Genomic DNA, 21,506 nt, shown 5'->3' with positions numbered 1-21,506 from the left:
TTTGATGGGGTATTTTTCCTGCTTTTCTTTCGAATGAATGTTGTGGCGCCGAGTCCCGTCAGTAAAACTGTGTGAGTGACTGTACATTAATAATTACTTACAGACGGTTGTAGCGCTTTGTCTTGCCCACGTGCCGTGCCACATTCATTGCTTGTTCTGTATCCGTGCATGTTGGTGTGTTTGAATGACTGCATGGTTGTTCCTGCATACGTAGAGTAAATAAATGTGCTGGTTTAAATGTAAACCTGTTCGTTGCGTCCATGCCCCCATTGAAATGCCATCTTGTATTGCGGAATATTAGTTGGCTTTAAATAACCGGTAAAGTGATCGGGTTCAACGGGACTGCACGATATTACCCCACTCGGTTATCCCAAAAGGAAGCGGGCTGCTTAAGCGGCTCGTTTCCAAGCTGTCCCGTTGAGGTACAACCTCTCGGTAACCTAGCTGCGCGAATAATTAGGTAAATCGAAGATTTGGCGATCGGACCCTGTAGTGCGCGGGTAGGGTACGGACAAGGTTGTGGTGGGATTGAAAACCCATCCGTGACTGGTTTCTGACACCATTGCAGATAGTCACGACTGGATTGTCCGTTCGGTGGGCGAACCGGCTGCTATTGGTGAAACGCGGTCGTTCGCACGCCGGGCGGGCGGGAATACTACAACAATATATATATATATATATATATATATATATATATATATATATATATATATATATATATATATATATATACTGTATGTATATTATTAAACCTCCTCACATGATGGAGTAATGAGGCACAGATTGCATCCCATAACAGCCGCAGCTGCCTCATCTATGAGCAGCAATGACCATCTGCTGACTATTCCTGGTGGTAGTGGTCATTACAATTTACAAGTCATAATGTAATAAAATATGTCAATTCTCTGCATGAAGACCAGACATTGGAAATTATCCTGATCATTTGAGATGTTTTTTTTTGTATTCTATGCACTCTTGCACCACTAAAATCAATGAGCTTAAAACTGCAGCTTGTGTTTGGGGGTAAAGGGTAGATAAGGTAGTGAGAGAAGGGATACAAGTGGGAGTGGATGAAGGGATTGAGGAAAACTCATGACGGGGTAGAGGGGAATGGGAGCAAGGAGTTGCCAAGTCGATAAATTAATGGAAATAATTTTGAGGGCATTAGTTGTAATGGACCGCCGTGTGTGTGTGTGTGTGTGTGCATGCGTGCGTGTGTGCGTGTGTACGTGCGTGCATGCGCAAAACCAGCGGACCACACATGTAACCAAGCATGAAGGGCACTTGCTAAGTGGCTTAAGCACTCAAGAAAGCACTCCAACAGAATGGTTGATAAGGAACGGCTGGCTTAGCAAGCGATTAGTGATCAGTCACACTAAACACCACCCAAAGATGCACAGAATGTCCAACAATGTGCAAATTCGACAAATTAACACTTTTTTTTTTAGGAGTCAGGGTTGATAAGGAACGGGCTGGCTTAAGGCCCAGTCACACCTTGACGTTTTAGCCAGCGATGGCAACATGTTAAAATTTATGTAAAACGCTGGCTGACGTTGAACTTTTGATGTTTTTTTTTAAAGATTCGGACGTATTCATAGCGACTTGGTTTTATGTATAACGCATTGGTAACTACACAGAACGTTTCGTTGTGTTATAGATAACTTATACCAACGAATGCTGAACCTGTTGTCGGCCTACACAACCGATGCCCAACGATAGTCTAACTCAGGCATAGCGCGTTGCACGCATCGCCAACGATGTCGTGACGTAGCCTATTAAAAGGCTGACGCACAACGATTCGAATCATAACTGCCGTAGAAATGGAAGGGTCAAAATCGCGGTCCCACCTTGGCGATCTTGCCAGCGTATGCCGACGTAACAAAAAGTGTGTCTAAAACGTTGGGGCACGTCGAATACGGTATGAGTAAGTTTGGTATGCGCGAGTAGAACGCTAAATACGCTATCATCAGTCATAGTAAGTAGAGTACGTCAAGAAATTTTGAACATGTTCAAAATTTTACGACATACTCGGCGTATGACACACGTTCCGCATGCGATGAGGATAAGTTTTACACACGATATGTGGACGCTTACACACGTCCACAAAGGCTACTTATAAGCTACTCATAAGTCGAAACACGTCGCGGTAATGTCTTTTTTACGCGAAACTTATTTCTAACTTATGTTTGACGTGCTTTGAACCAATTCTTTACGTAGTCCCAACACACATCGACGTATGTAGACATATTCCAATGACGTCTTCCGGTCGACAAAAAAAAAAAAATGAATGTGTTTCTCGCTTACAACTGCCATATAAAGACGTGTTCCCAGCGGTTTTGGGAATTGGTGTATAAAATGGTGTTCATAAAAGGGGAACCCAACAGTGTTTTCGAGTCCTTTTTGAGTCGATGTCCATGTCAGCAGTAACAGTATCAGTATCAGTATCAGTATTAGTAGTAGTTGGTTCATGTTGGCAGTAGTAGGTGGGTGTGAGGGGGAGGGTGTGGGTTATGATGGATCGTCCTTGCGTCCACGTGTCCACGGGTAGGTTCATAGGCTGCCACTCAACGATTTAAATGGCTGCATCTCCACGATTGAAAGTAGACGCTTGCGCTCAACAATTGGATTTTTTTTACACTCAACGACTTTTAAACGGTACCACTCAGCTAGTTTCATTGTTTACAATGAACGATTTAAATTGCTGTCACTCGCCTTTGTTTTTTTTTGTTTTGTTTTTTTTGACGCTGGGGTTTGGAAATTTGAAACGTTTCTTCTGAACGTGTTAAAACGCTCAAACTCGACTATTTTAAATAGACGCTGCCGATGGACAATTGGAATCATAGCCAAGCTAGACATCGAAGTGTGAACATCCTCGTCATGCCGAAGAAAAGTTTGAAGAATGCTGCAAATAAGTGTCCTGGCCGTGGCCGTGGACGCTGACGCAAGGACGATCCATTATACATTCAGCCTATGAGTAACTTAAAAGTAACGTCTGTCGATGTGTGGCAACGATCGCGTAACGTGCCAACAACACATTAATCATAGGTAGGAAATAAGTTTCGGGTATGCTAAACATTACCTCGACGTGTCTCAACTTATGATTAACTTACAAGTAGCATGTGTTGACGTCTGTCAACGATCGCAGACCGTGCCTACAACTTGTGGCCAGCGTAGCGGAACGTGTGAGTCATACGCCGGCATAAGTCGTGAAATTTCAAGCATGAAAAAATTTGAGGACAACCGAAAAGTACAACGTTTAAAGCCAATGTACAACGACGTATGGCAACGTACTACGACGTATGCCAGCGTGCTCTCAATGTTATCAAAACTTACCCATAACGTATTCAACGTGTGCCAGCGTTTTAGAAAAAAAATTCAAAAATCGGCATACGTTGGCTAAAACGTCAAGGTGTGACCGGGCCTTAAGCAAGCGATTAATGATCAGTCACACTAAACACCACCCAAAGATGCACAGAATGTCCAACAATGTGAAAATTGGACAAATGAACAATTATTTTTTTAGGAGTCAGAACTGCTGCTAAGGTCAATTACACAGTTTAAAATTTTAAATTCTGCTCAGATTAAGAGATTCTTGAGCTTATCGCAATTGCAGAAATTAAATGAAGGCACAAACACTGGTGTCTCCGGGCATTTATAAACATTGCGACATAGCCAGCAATTTCACATATCATATGAAGATCAGTGATGTGTACAGCAATTCATAGATATGAAGCTTTATCGTACAGAAACCGACCTGTTCCAAGGCAAGGCATTTTTGATCTGAGCTGAGAAAATGCCGCATTACGACCCCGAGGTGAGTGAACCGAATGCAGGCTGACCAAAAGTAAGCCTGTTTCTGGTTTAACCATTAATTATCTTCAAAAGGGGTGTTTAAATTAACCCTAACAGCCCAATTTCCATTCAATGCACTCTCTTGGAGTTCCCTTGGTATGCATGCAAAGTTTCAGGCTGCTTGGTTTCATGGCTTTGGTGTTATAGAGGACGCACACTGATGCATGCACACAAATTGACTGACATTTATTTTTTATAGGTTGATTTGTAAGAATGTAAGATGTGAAAGCATGAAGATCTGTTTTTTGAAATTAATCTCAACATGTCAAAATGGTGCATTTCTATTGCATTAGGTTGTCATTGTACTCAGGTGTACCATTTAAATAAACAACTTTATATGGATATTTAGTCGCTATACTAACCCATGACAACAGACCACGAAGTTATTACTGAGTCATGGTACAGCATCAAGATTGAGTGAATGGGTTCATCAACAAAATAATGGTTCAAATAACTTTTACCAAATTAAAAAAATTGGAAGATGTTCCACCTTGTCGAATAAAACATACCATATTTAAATAAATATAAGCATGCACTTCAGTCTATCAATAGCTAAGCTTGGAAGGGTTTTACACGACAACAAAGCGATATGGTTTGTGTGCAATTAACTGCTACAGACATGTTGTCTCACCTGGAAGTGAAAGATCCCAGCATAGCCATCACTAAAGCCCTGGTCTGTGGGCACGACCCTTGTAAGAAGTTGTTGATTCATCGTCAGACAGGAGAAAGCAGCCAACACCCAGCAATCACCTGCCTCCCCGACAACCTTCCAATAAAAACTCACATCCAGCACGCTGAGAATAAAAATCCATGCAATTGAAAAGAATGAATGTTTAGGCGATTTTTACATAGGTCTAAATGATACATTTCCACCTTCAGATGAGGTTGAACATGAAGCTTGCAGGTTGCTTTGGATTGTGCATTCCCCAAGCATCGGCTGGAGTGCTGACACGTCATGCTCATAGTGCAAAAAGGTGTAGCCTCAAAGGCTTGAAGGGGTCAGGCATGGTTTAAACCCAATACTATCCTATTTAAGTTAGTGTTATCGCACTATGTTCATTAACACCCATCTGAAATATTATATCTGCTTGTGGATACGCAAGACTGTGTGACGTCAAGAAGCAAGCTCGTGATTTTGCTGCACAATCACCATCAGGCCTTCTCCCCACAAGCGCTAAATGTCCTGTATTAACTCGGTGAAGTGGGCGAGGGACACCATGATGTTCTATTATCCCCTTAAAATTGGTAACCATGGCAGATACCAGTTGCCCCCCCCCCTCCCATGTAAATGGTAAAGTACTGTCTGTAATGTTTACCCCTATAAAGAAAGCATGTGTCATCCAAGTGGAGTATTTGCAAGTCACAATTGCATAGGAATCCATTGATGAGGTTCTGCACCCCCCCTGCCCCCCCCCATCTTCCCTGTGTTATGCTTCATCAGATGCTGCCTGGCTATTGCCATTTGGCAGGTCAATAGCACTCTCCCATAACGAGGCCAGAGCACAGGGTCTGATGTTTTCACATCACAGGAAGGTTCGTGTTTTCTACCGTCTATTCTCCAACATTGCTCCCAGGGCTCTATTTTATTCCTCACTTCTTCCGTCTATGGAACCACCTTCCACAAGCTTTTCTGTCTTGCTCTTCCCTTCAGGACTTCAAGCAAAACGTGCACGACCATCTCTTGTCATCCCAAATTCTGACCCTTGATCTTGATTATCCCCATTAACCTTACTGACTAGTTTCAATGTTTCCTCCTATCCCCTCTTCCCTCTCCTCTTTCCCTGTTTGTTCGTTCTCGCGATGTGAGTCTCATGGTCAGTTCTACATTGATTGCACTTCCATGAGCCTTGCTCCTTTTTAAAACAAACAATCAAACAAAACAAGAAGAGCACTCGGTACAGCGCATACCTCCGCCAGGCTGAACAGTTTACACTTTCTATCCCACTGATAGCTGGATCTACAACTAGATCTGAACCAAAATCTCATCAGCTTGTTATTGTCACCTAACCAATGCATCCACCAAGTGTTGTCATAATCCATTCACACTTATTTGAGATGTTGTGCTACATATCGTTTTTGGCCCCATCTCTCAATGGTGAAGAAACAAATTTCTTGTATCCAGATCCGGATCTTCACCAAAATATAATCGATTCGTCCTTGTCACATACCCAACCTGTCAACAAAATTTTATCCGAATATTTTGATAACCTTTTGAGATACACTGCTCACAGACAGACAGCATGGGTGAAAACAACCTCTGCCCACCTTCATTGGTGAAAGTAACGAGATTCCACACCAAATGAAAAATTGGTTTCATCAGCTTCAACCACAAGCTGGGTCACCTAATCAGCAACCACATTGTTGCTGACAAGCCATTTGGTTCTGCCAAGACTGCATTTCAGAAAACTGTCCAGATATTTATACAGGTTGTAGGCAGGTGCTCATAAAACATGATGGGATGAAGTAAGATGTTATGTTGTGTGTCAAGATAAAAAATTTTCAGCTCCCATTGCAATGCCCTGCACCATCCTCTCGTTGATTCCTCCCAAACGAGAGCAACAGGATTCCAGTCTGACTGTTATTGTTATAACCTGCCATTTGTGATCTGACTTACAAATTTCAGGTAATAGCTGTGACCCTTTTGATTGAAATCTAGAAATGGAGGGAATAATTTGCATTCAAAACAGCAACATTGTCAGACATTCGAACAGAAATTTATAGAAAAATGTCAGGACTCCAAAGTAAACAGTCATGGCAGTTGAAAGCTCGATGTTGTGGTATTTGTGGATAAGCATTAGTAAATGCCTAAAAATGAATGATTAAAATTGACGGTTACATGTTATGTTTGCTGTAGTTTGAATCAGCGAATTGTAACAATAAACTGCTTGATGTAATGAGCTAATTTTGACAGTGGATCGCAGTATCGTACTGTAAACTGCCCTTGTGAGATTTGTGAAGATGCTGGAACATTCTCAGATGAATTTTCCAGGATGGACAAGAACCGCAGTTACTGGACGGCATGGGATCGTTCTGTGATACCATATATACCCGCTGTAGAGAGAGGGAAAAATCCACTAGGTGTAGAGAGATGGGTGACGTGATGAGACGTGTGTATCCATCGGCCCCGTGCTTGATTTAACTCTGATGAGTGAACGAGGTGTTAATATGTGGAGCCGATTATAATCAGGTTGGTTAAAACTTATTTGAGATTGTGTTTCGGCAAAGAGTTCCTTTGAGCTCTTTAATCACCTGGACGGGCCAGCGTACGAGAGAGAACACCGCGCCAAGACTCGATCGTTTAACAGCCCTGGTGGACGAGGTGAACAAGCGTAAGTTGAGCCGGCAGGACAGGGACACTGGGCGGGAACAACTCAACGTGGGAATCGGAGTTGGACATTGCATTATCTGAAAGGGTGAACTTCCTCATTTGACTTTGTATCTGTTTATTTGAATTGCAAGTTTCAAAAACGTTACACCATTGATGTGGTCACTGTAACGTCACTCAGAAGTCACAGACCCCAACTGACAAAGATCCATTTAATTGGTAGCCAATCGGTATGATCGTACATACTCGTGAAGCGCAAACCTTGGGTTGCAGTCGTTAGAGAACGAGATGGGTTCGGCACCACGGACAACATACGTACACCAAAGGGAAGGAAACCCCAAGAGGTGTATACCCCAACAAGTCGGATGATTCCAAAATGTAAAGGACAACAAGATGTATTGAAGTTGGTCATTGCTAAGAACGTCAGCAACTATCAATCGAACTATAACCCTAATTGGTTTGGGGATAAAAGAGGGAGACGGTGAAAGTGAAAGGGAATGCAACGGCAAATATCACAAGCAGTCATACCAGGTTGTTTCCCTTACCCAGTTCTCCTTGAATGATATCGGTGCGGTCACAGCCATCCACAATGAAACATGGATTTTTACAGATCTCCTGCAGAAAAAAAAAATGCCAGAGGAATGCAGGCAAAATCATGTGAAAGGAAGATTGAAGTTTAATTATGGAGGAAATGTACCCAGTCTACAAGATGAACTCAAAAGCATATCAAACTGCAAAACCAGTCTGCATATACATTGTATTCAAACTAAACTTGACGAAAACAACAGGTAAAAAAAAAAAGTACAATTTATCAATTAGTGTCCTCAATATTCTCATGATAAAGCTTTGTTGAAAATTTGATCGCAAAAGCTAAAATAGTAAATAAAGAAACACGGAAGCGATTACAAAAACCGGCCGCGTCACGCTATGCGGCGGACGGACTATTGTGGCCTATTTGTACTTACTGTGACTTTGCTCTTTGATATTTTGACCCAATCTCTCTTATTGTAATGGAGCAAATGTATATGGTTATGTCTGCATACTTGTGACCAAAAGTCTTCTTCTTCAAATTTTCTTTCACAAATTCCACCATGTTATACATACATATATATATATATATATATATATATATATATATATATATATATATATATATATATATATATATATATATATATATATTGTTACGGTTCTCGGAACCTTCTGCATACAACATACAGTTGTCCTGAGTCAGTTATGTCATTAATATACGTGTAGTTAGGTCCCTATCTTTTGTCTAGTGGGAAGACGAGGGAGTGTGTTGCGATGGGCTATAGTTAGGATTAATAAATCATTTTTTCCCTTTTATTTTATTAAATCATTTTCCCCTCCATTCCACTTTCCACTCTTCCTCATTTATTTTCTGAGGTGAATTGCCTCGCACCCTCGTCTCGCTCACCATAGCGTACCACCGACTACCCACTGTATCCGGAGTCTCGTTTTCTGAGGCAGAATCCCGAAGTTCACTATGAAAGCCGCATCGGCGTCCACCTTTCCAAACCCAGACGCGCGGCGTGGGCGGGCCAGACCGGAGTCTGGCCGAAACCCCGCCCAGAGGGATGGACCACATGAAGGCCCGGTCCAATCGGGATGCTCGGATCGGACGATGACGTCGGTTTCGCCATGGCTCCTCCACGAGCTCCGTGATCTATAAAGTACGGAGCATTCCTCAGAGTCGAGTGGGAAGTTGGTTGTCGAAGTTGGGGTCGTTGGAGAGGTTGAAGAGAATTGCAGTTTGGAGAGGTTGAAGAGAATTGTTGTGAAAGTGTTCCTGCTGCCTGGCTCTGCCTATGTCTCGCCTCGACGGCCCGCCTACTGTACTGGTCCTCGCCCACACGACCTCGACCAAGCCTCTAATCTGGTCCTGCCTACTACTCATCTCTCGCCTCTTTGAACTCCGCCAGACACGATTACCACACGTGCGGCTGTGGACCGAACTGCACAGCTTTTATCGGGTGCCGCACCATGGAGCGTCCCTTCCCTCGAAACGCTCAGGTACCAAAAACTGTGACCTCAACTCCCTCCCTCCCTGGCTGGCTACAAAAGGGCCCTTTTCTTTTCATTGGGTTTATTTAGTCTGCGTGTGTTGGCGCCTGTCCGTTAGATAAGCCTGTATAAGATCTTCATTGTTGTAATTGTTGATTTTATTAATCTCGCATCAAGTCTGCACTGTGTCCGCTTTTGTAAGTTGCTTGTAAAATTTCCGCACCACACCTCTCTCATCTTTCCCCTACATTACGTATCAAATAAACCTTTTTGTTGTGCCACAATGCTTTTCCCCGCTTATTGTAAATAAATAATTGTAGAAATGTTCCCAGCTCGTCTGTATTTTCCTCCATTGGTCCAGCATGGTTCGGATCTGAGTTTAGCCGGGTCTTTATTCCCGATAATCCGTTCCTTCCAGCTGGTACGTCCTTGGCAGTGCCGCGAGACTGCATCCGATCCGGAAAGGTAGTCAGAAGTTGGTAGAGTGATCTGGTTCGGGCAAGGCGTACCGAGGGCGTGGTTCTCCGGTAGTCAAAACTGCGTGGTTCATTAGGTAACTTGATTCTAGACAGGAGGACCCCACGCCACACGGTTGAGGCATTGGTGTCCACGGTCGGTTAAGCGACCCGCCGCGTCACGGAATTATCCGTGAGCGACGGCCGACAATTCCGGGGAGTCTGGTGGGAATCGACGTAGATTCCCCCACCAAGTTGTCGTTCTCTCCGCCAGACCCCTGGCCCGCAACAAGATGTATAAAGCTAACCTAAGAAACATTCATGACATACCTGTATTCATCAGCGCTAATTCTTTTGTTACTTTAACTTCATTAATTGAGATCAAGATATGGACAAAAGAAAATATACAACGTAAAATCCTAGCCGGAAGTCCAAGGGAAGCAGTGTATTGGGGGCACGTCTGCTCTGTAAGGCTGGCAGCTCAACTTTCGTATCGGGTTTTTGATTATTGTGTTGGCTTTGCCGTCCAGCTCTAACTGATAATTTGACATAAATATAAGTTTGTGCTCAGTTACTTTTTATTTATACATGTTGGGTTCTGACTTCTGACTTGCAGTATATATTTAGTCAGAGCATAAAATATAAATTATTTGGCCGATCTCCCCCACCATCCTGCCCATTCCCCTTCCACCATTCCCCCATTCCCACTCAAACCCCAATCCTCTCTCACCCCACTAACCCACACCCACTATTTCCTCCCTTCCCTCACTCCCAGAGAAAGCAGGCATGGTCAAAGATGCCTATGCCTCTGCAGCGACGCGTGGTGAGGCGTGCAAAGTGCGCCGATTCACACTCGTATTTATGGGATCTGTACATCAGTCCGTCCATCTGTAAACACTTGCAACTTCTCAGAAACTGCTGATGGGATTGTGACCAAACTTGGTTTTATTTTTTCCATCGTGATATTTTTTACCATGGGCTTCCTGCTAGTTATTAATATTACTGTTCTCCATATTCTCATTATAAGGGTTTGTTAAAAGTTTTATGACCAGAGCTCAAATTGTAAAAAAGGTTGTGGTCTGGAGACACACACACACACACACACACACACACACACACACACACACACACACACACACACACACACACACACACACACACACACACACACACACCTTCTAAAATAGTCTATTGCAAACTAAGGAAACAAAAGCAATATGCAACAAAAAGGATAGACTTCAAAACTTTTGAAGGGACTCTATGAGGACCCAAAAGAACACAACAAAGAGGTGGATTAGATCCAAAACATGGAAGAAAAAAAAACATCTAAAGGAAATCCCCAACCACCAATTAAATTTGTTGAAGAAAAAATAAAAAAAACAACTTGCAAAAAGGCCAAGCTCAGAAGCAAGCATGCAACAGATGATGTCCATCTCCTGCCCAGGCCGGAATGGAATTCCAAACTTCCGGCTAAAACAACTAGCTGCTCTCCAAAATTACTATGCTCGAGCATTCAACAAACTTATCCAAGGGGAGGAGGTAATGGATGAGTGGCTCAAAGAAGATAACACCTTCCGCCTTCCAAAATCTGTTGAAACCCAACTACCTCACAAGTATAGACCAATAACACGTCAACCAACAACATACAAACTTCTGATGGGAATCATCATAGAGATGATGGACCACCAATTAACACAACAAGGAGGCCGAGAGGCAGAACAGAGAGGATGTAAAATAGAATGCTACAGAACAATAGACCACCTACTACTACACAAGGCCGCACTCAAAAATTATAAAACGAGAAGAATCAAATTATCCACAGCATTGATAGACGGCAAAAAAAGCTTTTGATAGTGTCCCACATTCATGGATGATAAAACTCATGCAAGTCTACAAGATCAACCCAAAATAATCAAACCGAGAGAGAAACCAATGGAGCTTTGGAATACCGCATTGATATTACAGTACTCGGAAGGAAAGATCAAAATACCAGGAGTGAAGATAGATTGCGGGATCTTCCAGGGTGACAGCCTTTCTTCACCCCTACGATTTTACCTGGCCCTGGAACCACCGAGTAAACTCATTCGTGAGCAAGGCCATGGATACACCCAAACATCCAATCAGAGAACGTCCAAAGAGACAGGAAAAGTGGCGCATCTACTGCACGTAGATGATTTAAAACTCTGCACCAAATGAATAAAAATTGACAGAACAACTCAAATTAGTGAAATGGTTCTCTGACAACATTCAAATGGAAGTTGGCCTAGATAAGTGTACCAAGTGCACATTCGTACAAGGTAGACCAACATAAAAATCAACCTGGACACAACAATACTGGAGCGAGACAACGAAGCACCATACAAATACATCAGAGTAGAAGAGGGCCACCAAATTTGTCACAAAACAATTACCAAGGAATACTTGCGTAGAACGAGGCTGATCGTGAAAGCATATCTTACCCCAAGAAAAAAAAAATCAGAGCCATCAATGAACTCGCAATACCAACATTCCAACACAGCTGCAGAATTCAACAAAATAGATACAAAAACAAGGGAACTCCTCACTATCCACAAAATGTTTCACAAAAATAAATGCATCCCGAGAATGTACCTGCCGAAACAAGGAGGAGGTAGCCGCTTGTTGGACCGAAACCAAGTGCACGGAGTGACAATTGAAGGACTGGCTAAATACATGAAAAGTTCAACAGACTACAGAATCCAATTTGTATGGAAACGCGAAGACAACAAACTTGACAAGGTATCCCAAACCCACCTTGCAAAAAAATTTCCAAAGACAGGTGCGAATAGATGTCACACATGAAACCGAAATGGCAATGAATACATCCCAAATGATTGCAAAAAAAGACAAAACAAAAATATAAAACGAAATATCTACAGATATACACTGACAACTCGGAGAACGATAAAAGAGCAGCCAGATATTAAAAAAAACAAAAGTTTGACAGAATGGGCATGGACAAACAAGGCTCATTAGGAATGGCTAAGAAGAGGTCAGCTCAACTGGGATGGAGAATGAATCAAAATAAATGCCCAGGACCAGGGACACTACTAATGGCTTGAAGAAATGGCAGAACTGAGTCAATGGACAGGTGTAGGTTGTGCAAGGTAGAAACAGAAAGCATGAGTCACCTCTTCTCGTGATGTAAAAAAACTCGTCAGAACAACTGTACGAGGTCTGTCTAAAAAGTAACGGGACTGAGCCTGCTGTGTGCTCCACTTACACAACTTGAATGAACGGGTTGCGTCACAGTCTTTCGCAACATTCCAGCAATATATATGATTGGTGATGGTTGACTGCGCTCATTGTGTGAATTTTTTACAGGTGGTTCTTTCCACGTTGTCTAGTCTGAGTCGTCTCGCTATGAGTCGTGAGCAGAGAGCCAATCTGAAGTTTCTTGCCAAGCTTGGCAAAACACCTTCCGAATCCTTCGCAATGCTGCAGCAAGTCTACGGGGAAGAAACGATGTCACGTACACGTGCATTTGAATGGCACAAGAGGTTCAAAGAGGGACGGGAGGAGGTTGAAGACGATCCACGGTCTGGAAGACCTTCAACGGGCAGAACGGTGGACAACATTGAGCGTGTGAAGCAGATGGCACGTGCAGATCGTTGACTCGCGGTGCGGATGATTGCTGAGGAACTTTCCATCAACAAGGACACTGTCTGGAGCATGATCACTGAAAATCTCAAAATGCGCAAGGTGTGTGCAAAGATGGTCCCCGAGCTGTTGTCCGAGGACCAGAAACAGCAACGAGTCACTGTCTGTCAAGACATTATTGAGCACCTCGAGGACAATCCAGACCTGCTCGGGAGAGTCATTACTGGCGATGAAAGTAAGGATGTCGAAGTCGAAGGTCAAGGTGATGCTCATAGTGTTTTTTGACATCAAGGGCATCGTCCACTTCGAGTTTCTACCACAGGGTCAAACAGTGAATCAATACGTGTACAAGGAGATCCTCCAGCACCTCATGAGATCAGTCTGGGACAAGAGGAGGGATTTGTGGGAGAACAACGCCTGGGTGCTCCACCACGACAACGCCCCTGCTCACAGTGTCCTGAGCATCTGACAGTTTCTGGCAGAGAGGAACGTGCCAACTCTGGAGCAACTTCTGTATTCGCCAGAATTGGCCCCTTGTGATTTTTTTCCCATTCCCCAAGCTCAAGGGGACCTGATTTCCTGATGTGGAGGCCATCAAAAGAGCCGTGAAGACAGAGCTCCGGAGGATTCCAGAAGCCTTCCGGGGGTGCATCGAAGCGTGGAAGAAGATGGACAAGCGTGTGAGACTGGAGGGATACTATTTTGAAGGGGACGAGCTGTGATTTCAATATATTTTTTAGAATAAAATTTCTGTGTAGTCAGTCCCATTACTTTTTAGATGAACCTCGTACACACAAAGGCACAAGGTAGGTTGAGTAATTAACTGGCGGCAAATCTGCAAAAACTTTGATATCCCAGTCCTGGAAAATTCATGGAAACATGAACCAAAAAGACAATTAAGAACAAGGAAGTAATGCTCACATACGACCTGATGATCCCATTGAAGGTGAACATAGAAAACAAAGCATTGTAACTTGATATAGTGGACAACTCCCTGGCTGTTATGAGAGAACCATCTCAAGTCTGAACTCTCAAATCTGTCTCCCTCCTCCAAATCCTGATGGCATTGAGTTGAGTCCGTTTCAGGTGTATGTCAACCTCCATCCCCTCCCTTCCCTCAAATGGCCGCACAGCTGACACTGCACATGAAAAAGTTGAATGCCTAAACTCCATGTTTGCTTCGGAGTTTAGGTATTCAGCCTTTTCTCCATAAACACCTAAATCTTGTGTCCCAAACCAATCGCTTTCTGTACCCACCTTGCCCAGTCACACCAAGCTGTTCCTGGACTCTGTCCTTTTCTTCTGACAAAGTGGAGAGCTTGCTGTCAAACCTCAACGCAGATTCTGCAACCGGTCCAGTTGGCATCAGCCCACGTGTCCTAAAAACCTGCTCTTCTGCTCTTGCTCACCCTCTCTCTGCTCTACTCACCCTCTCATTTGATCAAGGTCATCTGCCATCTGCTTGGAAATCAGCAAACATCACTGCCCTGCACAAAAAGGTGCAAAAACAGATCCCTGCAACTACACACCAATCAGCCTTCTCCCAATCATCAACAACGTTATGGAATCCATCATCACTTGAGACATTAAATCCTTCCTCTTCTCCAATGGCTTGATTTCCAATCATAAATTTGGATTCAGACCATGTGACTCTACCCTGGAAATGCTGCTTCTGCTCTCCCAACAATGGATGGAGGTCCTCAATGCCAGACATGAAATCAGAGCCATCTCCCTAGACATATCGTGTGCTTTCGATATGGTCTGGCACCCTGCCCTGCTCACCAAACTCTCTTCCGAGGGCGTCTAAGCCCATCTCCACTCACGGCTCACAGACTTCCTCTCCTGTCACAGCCAACGTGTGGCCCTAAATGGAGTTCTTTCATCCCCTCTTCCTCTCCAGGCTGGAGTTTCCTAAGGCAATATTTTGGGCCCTTTTCTTGTTCTGGTTTTCATCAATGATCTCTCTGACTCTCTGGAAAATCCTCTTTATCTCTTTGCTGATGACTCCACCCTCTGCCGTACCATCTGTCATCCCTCAGATCGGCAAGCAGCAGCCTCTTCACTCTCTGCAGATTCGGATAAAATCACAAACTGGTCCAACACGTAGAACATGTCTTTCAATCCTAACAAGTGTCACACTCTCACATTGTCTCTCCGAGAGGACGGTTCCCCCCACCTGCTTTCTCAACAATCCTCTGGAAGAAGTCCTTTCATTTAAGCTTGTGGGTCTCACTATCTGCCATGATCATTCCTGGGAAAGCCACATTCCCAACCTGACCTCCAAAGCCAGTCACCGACTGGGAATCCTCCGTCGTGCAAAATCCTTCCTCGGCCCACCTGAGCTCCTGACCACATGCAAAGCTTTCGTCTCCAGCCTGAGTACTGCTCACCCCTCTGGGCTGGTGCTCCTTCCTCTTACCTTTCTCGGCTTCACAATGTGGAAACCAAGGCATTTAGGATCATTGGCATCTCCCGTGATGAGGCTGAGTCTTTGGGCCTCTCACTCTCTCACCACAGGCAGGTCGGTGATCTTTCTGTCTTCCACCGTCTCCTCTCTGGCCTCACCCCCCTCCCCCTGCTCTGTCTGAGATATGTCCCCTCCCCCCATATTTCTGCAGGGCGCTCAAGGTCTGCCAGCTACCCCCTTCTGGTGAAGCTACCAAAATCACGAATCACTGCTCATCTTCACTCCTTCATTCCTCTTTTTCCCCACCTTTGGAACAAACTCCCACATTCTCTTTAATCCCACTCTTCCCTCCATGTCTTCAAAACAGCTGTTTACCACCATCTCTTATCTCCCCTCATCCAAAACCACGATCTTTTCTACCCCTGCTAATCCACCCCAAACCGACCTTCAAATTCCTTGCTTTCCTTCCTGAAAGTCTCTGTCATGTCCATCTTGTTTACCCTGTGTATCCCCACCCCATCCCTCTCCCTTCCATACATCTCATGTCTCTGTTCCCCACTGTTTTTTCCTTCCCTCTCCCACCCCACTTGTCTCCTACTCCCCCTTGTAGTACGTTCTGTTTGTTAGCTCTCATACGAGCCTTGGAGAATACAAAAAAAAGTACTTAAAATGTAAAAACGGCATTGCTAATTGAGGTATTAGTTCCCAATGATTTTGGCCTAAATAATGCAGAAATCAAGAAAAAGATCTTGGAAGCTGAAGAGCACCAAAATTGTGCTAGTTGCAGCAATGGGTATCGTAAAACCATCCCTCGGAACATCACCACAAGCAAACTATAGTTCGAGGCTGTAATAATAATGTAATAAGCCATTCAAGTATCCCGCATCGGAGTGACAGCCCATCCAGGATTGTACTCCTCAGCTGAATGAAACTGCCTCAGCAGCCCTATGCATCTCACGGCAGAAAAGGAATGGTTTCTATTATGGGCACTGATCCTCCAAATAATGACAAACATTTGAATTGCTGCATGGTATGAGGTTTGGCAGTCTGTAATTGCAGTTCAAAGATGGTGGCACCAAGAAATTAGAAGACATTCCCATTTGGATCCAAAAACTATTATAAACCGTCACCAAAAGCAGATAACAACTGGTTCAGTGAAGGACGTAAGAAGATCAGGAAGACATACGAGTACCACAGCGAAATCACCAGAAAGCATTGACTGGGTGCGAGAAATGTTCACAAGGAGCCCGAAGAAGTCGATCAGACACGCGGTGAGGAAGTGTGGAATGAGTTATCGTGACATTCAGGCAATTTTGAAGAAGGACTTAGGATGGAAACCATACAAACCGCATCATGTTCAGCAGCTGTTTCGAGATAATTTCGATGAGAGAATGGAGTTTTGTAAATATTTCCTTCAGTGGACTGATGACTACCCAGGTGCGTTACAGAACATTACCCGGTCTGAGGCTGTTTTTCATGTTGGTGGTTTTGTCAAATAGGCACAACTGCCATTACTGGTAAGGAAATGATGCAGAAACAAGAGTCGAACGGAGCCAAAATCAGCCAAAACTGATTTTTCGGTGCAGATCGACTTCAACCCAACAAATTGGACCTTGCATCCTCCGTGATACAATGAACAGACAGATACTTGGAAATGCTTCCAAACTTTCTCCTTCCAAAAATTCAGCAATGGGACAACACAGATGAAGCAATTTTTTATGCAAGACGGTCCTCCGCAACTCTCGATTGAAGTTCCTAATTGGTTGGATACTCACTTTAATACAGATGGATTGGGCAACGAGGACCGATAGAATGGCCATCAAGGAGTTCCTGATTTAACCCCGTGCAAATTTGTTTGTGTTGATGGGATAAGGACAAAGTGTGTGCCAGCAAACCCGCTAATTTGAACAAATTAGAAAGTTGTAGCTGCAATGTTTTTGCCGATTCGTCAGAGGAGTTTCTTCGGCGTACAGCGGAAAATGTTGTCGAACGGTTGGAAAATGTGCTAAGAATGCAGCAGTTTTTGTTAAAATTTGATGTTCACAGTTCAAAACGGCAATAAATGGCCTTTTTTGGAAAAAAAACAAAACAAAATAAAAACATTTTGGTGTGTTTTTTTTACTTGAACAACTTGGTATTTTCTGGCATCCCATTCCTTGCCAACACCATCTTTGAACTGCAATTGCAGATTGCCAAACCTGAAACTGTGCAGCAATGATTATATAGTGATTTCTTCTTCAAGTTTCAACCAATTTGTCTGCACCATACTAATAATGACCATGTGTAGACATACACTGCACAACTTTGACTTCGATTTCACCATGACCATCAATTAATTGTAAATAATGATGCTTTCATGTATTGTGTATGCCTAGTATTGTGGGCTTGGGATCCTCGGATCCTGAGTTCAAATCCTGCTTGGCTATTGAATTAATCCAGGTGGGGTTGATTCGACCTGTCATCCTTCTGAGGTCAGCAAAATGAGTGCCAGCTTGCTGGTATCCTGTGTCGGAGTGGCGACCCGTCCAGGATTGTGCCCAATAGCCAAGGAGACTGCTGAGGCAGCACCAACGCTCTGCACAGAGTATGGTCCCAATGGATGGATGGATAGATGTATTGTGTTGCTCATGCACAGCGTTAAAACATGTTTGGGCTACAAATGGTTCCTCATAGTACTTACCTTTCATATATATTTGAATAATTTATTTTTAAATCATTTCAGATTGCATAATATACATTATAATTCATTTTCAATACTTTGCATGCTATGCATCCTATTTAGTAAATCTCTCATACCATGTGTTAACACTATATATTATTTTGGATTTTGATGTACCATACTCTTTTAAGAGTGTTGTTGCTGCCAAAGCAGTTTCTTGGCAAGGGTTACATGGGGTAGTTTGCCATTGCCTCCCCAGGGTTGTTTGTCCATGCTCTATCCTTTTAAATGCTAAACATCAAGCAGCACGTACCATTTTTTAAGTCTTTGGTACGACTTGGCTGGGATTTCAACCACTGACCTCAGCCTCAGAGCGGACGCTGTAACCATTAAATCATCGAGTCTGGTTACATTATGTAATACCAACATTATAAGCTTACGAGGCATTTTTACAAGTCGCTTCGCAGACAGGTTTAATCAAAAGACGGCATATTGCACTTCAAACATTCTGCTCTATTCACTCTATCATTTGCCCGAGGTCATCTTCCGTCTACTTGGAAGTCAGCTAACATCATCTTCATCAGCCATCCTTGCTGCTTAAATATGGTGTGAGCAAAAATTACTTCCGCTTTGCTGCGAAGCTCAGTGTTGAATGCTTTGGTTTGAACCTCCGCTGAAAATGAATGAAATGAAACATTTTGAAAATTTCGAATTATTCTCATTCAGATTTCAACATCACCGTAATGCATATTGAAGTAGTTTGAACTTTCTTTCAAGGTGAATTATATATTTTGCATTTTATTGGACAAGATGATGATTTGTAATACTGGCTATCACCAGTTGGCGCAATAAGATACACATTTACATAGAGAGAATTATGGTCTTCCACCCCACCCCCCGCCCCCTCCACCCCAACCTTGAACCCCCTCTCCCAGATATGCTATCCTGACAGAAACCATACTTGGGGTAGGCCTACTCTCAGACAACCTACAAAATTTGGTTGGATTTGGTTCAGCAGTTTTTCTTAGTTTTTGAAGCATATATAAAGAAATATACAAATTCACTTTTGCAGTTCAGATGAGTGAACGAGGATAAAATCGAATAACTCCACCCTTTGGACCCCGTGCATCTGCAATTAAAATACGAAACATCTGTAATGCCGTGCAGTTGCATAATCCAGCAGAAGGAAATTGGAAGCACGTCAGTTGAATGTACAAGTCCAACGAGTGTATGGTTACTCTGTCCAGACACAAACAGACAATCCAGACACATGTTCTCTTATTTTCATTAACATGTCCATACCAAAGAAATTGGGTCTGTACAAAGTTCAAGGAACCGGAGGTAGTCCAGGTCCAAATCTCGATTCCAACTAGAGGTTTAGCGTGTTCAGATTCAAGCAGGTGTAACTATGATCTCAACCAATTACTTCCTTAAATTATATCACACAACAGTTGGTTGTGCAGAACCGTATCAAAAAGGGAAGTGATAACTTGCAAGTACCAGGGATATTGAGCACAACTTACAAAATAAACAAAATCATGCCAAACGAGAAAAAGTTTATCTTCGAAAGATATATTTTATTCAATGTGCAACGACCACAACCAGCAAGAGTTTTGTCAAACTTTGCACAAGTTATTTCTTAACGAGGAAAAAAGTTAAAAAAAAAATTTACTTTAATTCTGCTTCAGTGCAAACCCAAATCTGGTACAATAAAGCCCCAAATAAGTTTCACAAATTATTGAGAAAAACAAAAAAGGAACCAATAAAAATAAAAATCCGACAAAAACCACTCAATTTCGACACTAAATCACTGGATAAAACATGAGAGGAATTTTTTTCCCATATTACGACAAGCTTTTCACAACAGGACAGCTGGTTATGGTGGTTCAACACAAAGAACAATGTTTGCACACACTAACAGGAATGATTATAGGTCACTGAATCACCTACTTCACAAGATCGCAGCAAACATCATCATCATCTCCGAAATCTTTGCACATTGTATGTTGAAAAATCACACGATACTGATGTAACCACTGCCTTCGGACACGTTGACACAAGTTGCTAAATCACGGTGAGGAAAGTGTACAAGTATAGCCAGCTCAAGGTTTTCCTCAAAAATGGATTTGCTTGTGCATGTTCTGCAGTGCACTTTGAGTGTGTGTATGTATATATATATATATATATATATATATATATATATATATATATATATATATATATATATATATATATATATATATATATATATTTGTCCAACAACTAATTGTTTTCAATGTCTGGAGATGGAGGTATTATTTTACCAAAAAAGTAACATAACCAGCCTTGGTGTAATGGTTAGAGCATCTGCTCTGAGTCTGGTGGTTCAAACCCTGGCGTAGTCATACCATATACTTAACCAGAGAGTTGGTGTCAAAGCCACCCAATGCGCGCCTGTTTATACATTTATCGTTTTAAAAAGACTAGTCTAATAATATTTTTTATAAAGCATTGCAGTGAAGTCTGATCCAAATAATTTTAAAGCAATATATGTATTTGTTTATTGTAATCAGTAAACTAGTACACATATTAAATGAATGGCAAGCATCTAGTATAAACAGGTGAGCATTGGGTGGCTTTGACACCATCTTTGGTTGAAATGAATTTTTTTTTTTAATCATTTGTTAATTTCAACTTCACTACACCAATAGTATACCCCAAAGGAACCTCCATGCCAAATATCAGCATCCTAGTACACATATTAAATGAATGGCAAGCTTCTAAAAAATAACTTGCACCAAAATCTTTAACGTTGATGTGCTACAAAAAAGTTAAGTTCAAAACAGGTCAAAAATTTAAAACATTTGAAATTATTTTTTAATTGCAACTTCACTCCACCAATAGTATACCCCAAAGGAACCTCCATGCCAAATATCAGCATCCTAGTACACATATTAAATGAATGGCAAGCTTCGAAACAACTTGCACCAAAAACTTTAACATTTTCACGCTGACGCTCACGCCGGGAGTATCACTTTCGCTCTCTGTTCTTCGAACAGGCGAGCCAAAAGATGGTATGTGCTGCTTCCTTGCTTGACTGTTGCTTGACAAGTAAAAGGCTGTCAATGCCATTTAGCTTGATTTTGATAAATATTTTCTCATCTATGGCACTTTACTTTGTGATCG

The 21,506-nt window shown here is 42.6% G+C and overlaps 1 protein-coding gene across 2 annotated transcripts in view; it reads right to left on the bottom strand.

The window, feature by feature from the left end:
• The window catches only part of CAPN3 (calpain 3), a 101,092-nt gene that overhangs the window by 77,550 nt on the left and 2,036 nt on the right, over positions 1-21,506 (bottom strand). For both annotated transcript variants that reach the window (XM_085896132.1, XM_085896133.1), the window contains exons 2-3: positions 7,723-7,792; positions 4,484-4,602 (exon numbers count right to left, since the gene is read on the bottom strand). In XM_085896132.1, the coding sequence (XP_085752258.1) occupies positions 4,484-4,602; positions 7,723-7,792 (189 nt within the window). The remainder of the gene's footprint in view (positions 1-4,483; positions 4,603-7,722; positions 7,793-21,506) is intronic.

Source organism: Eptatretus burgeri, chromosome 9 (assembly GCF_056783735.1).
Source record: "Eptatretus burgeri isolate ZD-2024b chromosome 9, Ebu_testis_v1, whole genome shotgun sequence".
Lineage (NCBI taxonomy): Eukaryota > Metazoa > Chordata > Myxini > Myxiniformes > Myxinidae > Eptatretus > Eptatretus burgeri.
This window is presented reverse-complemented; position numbering and strand designations above follow the sequence as displayed.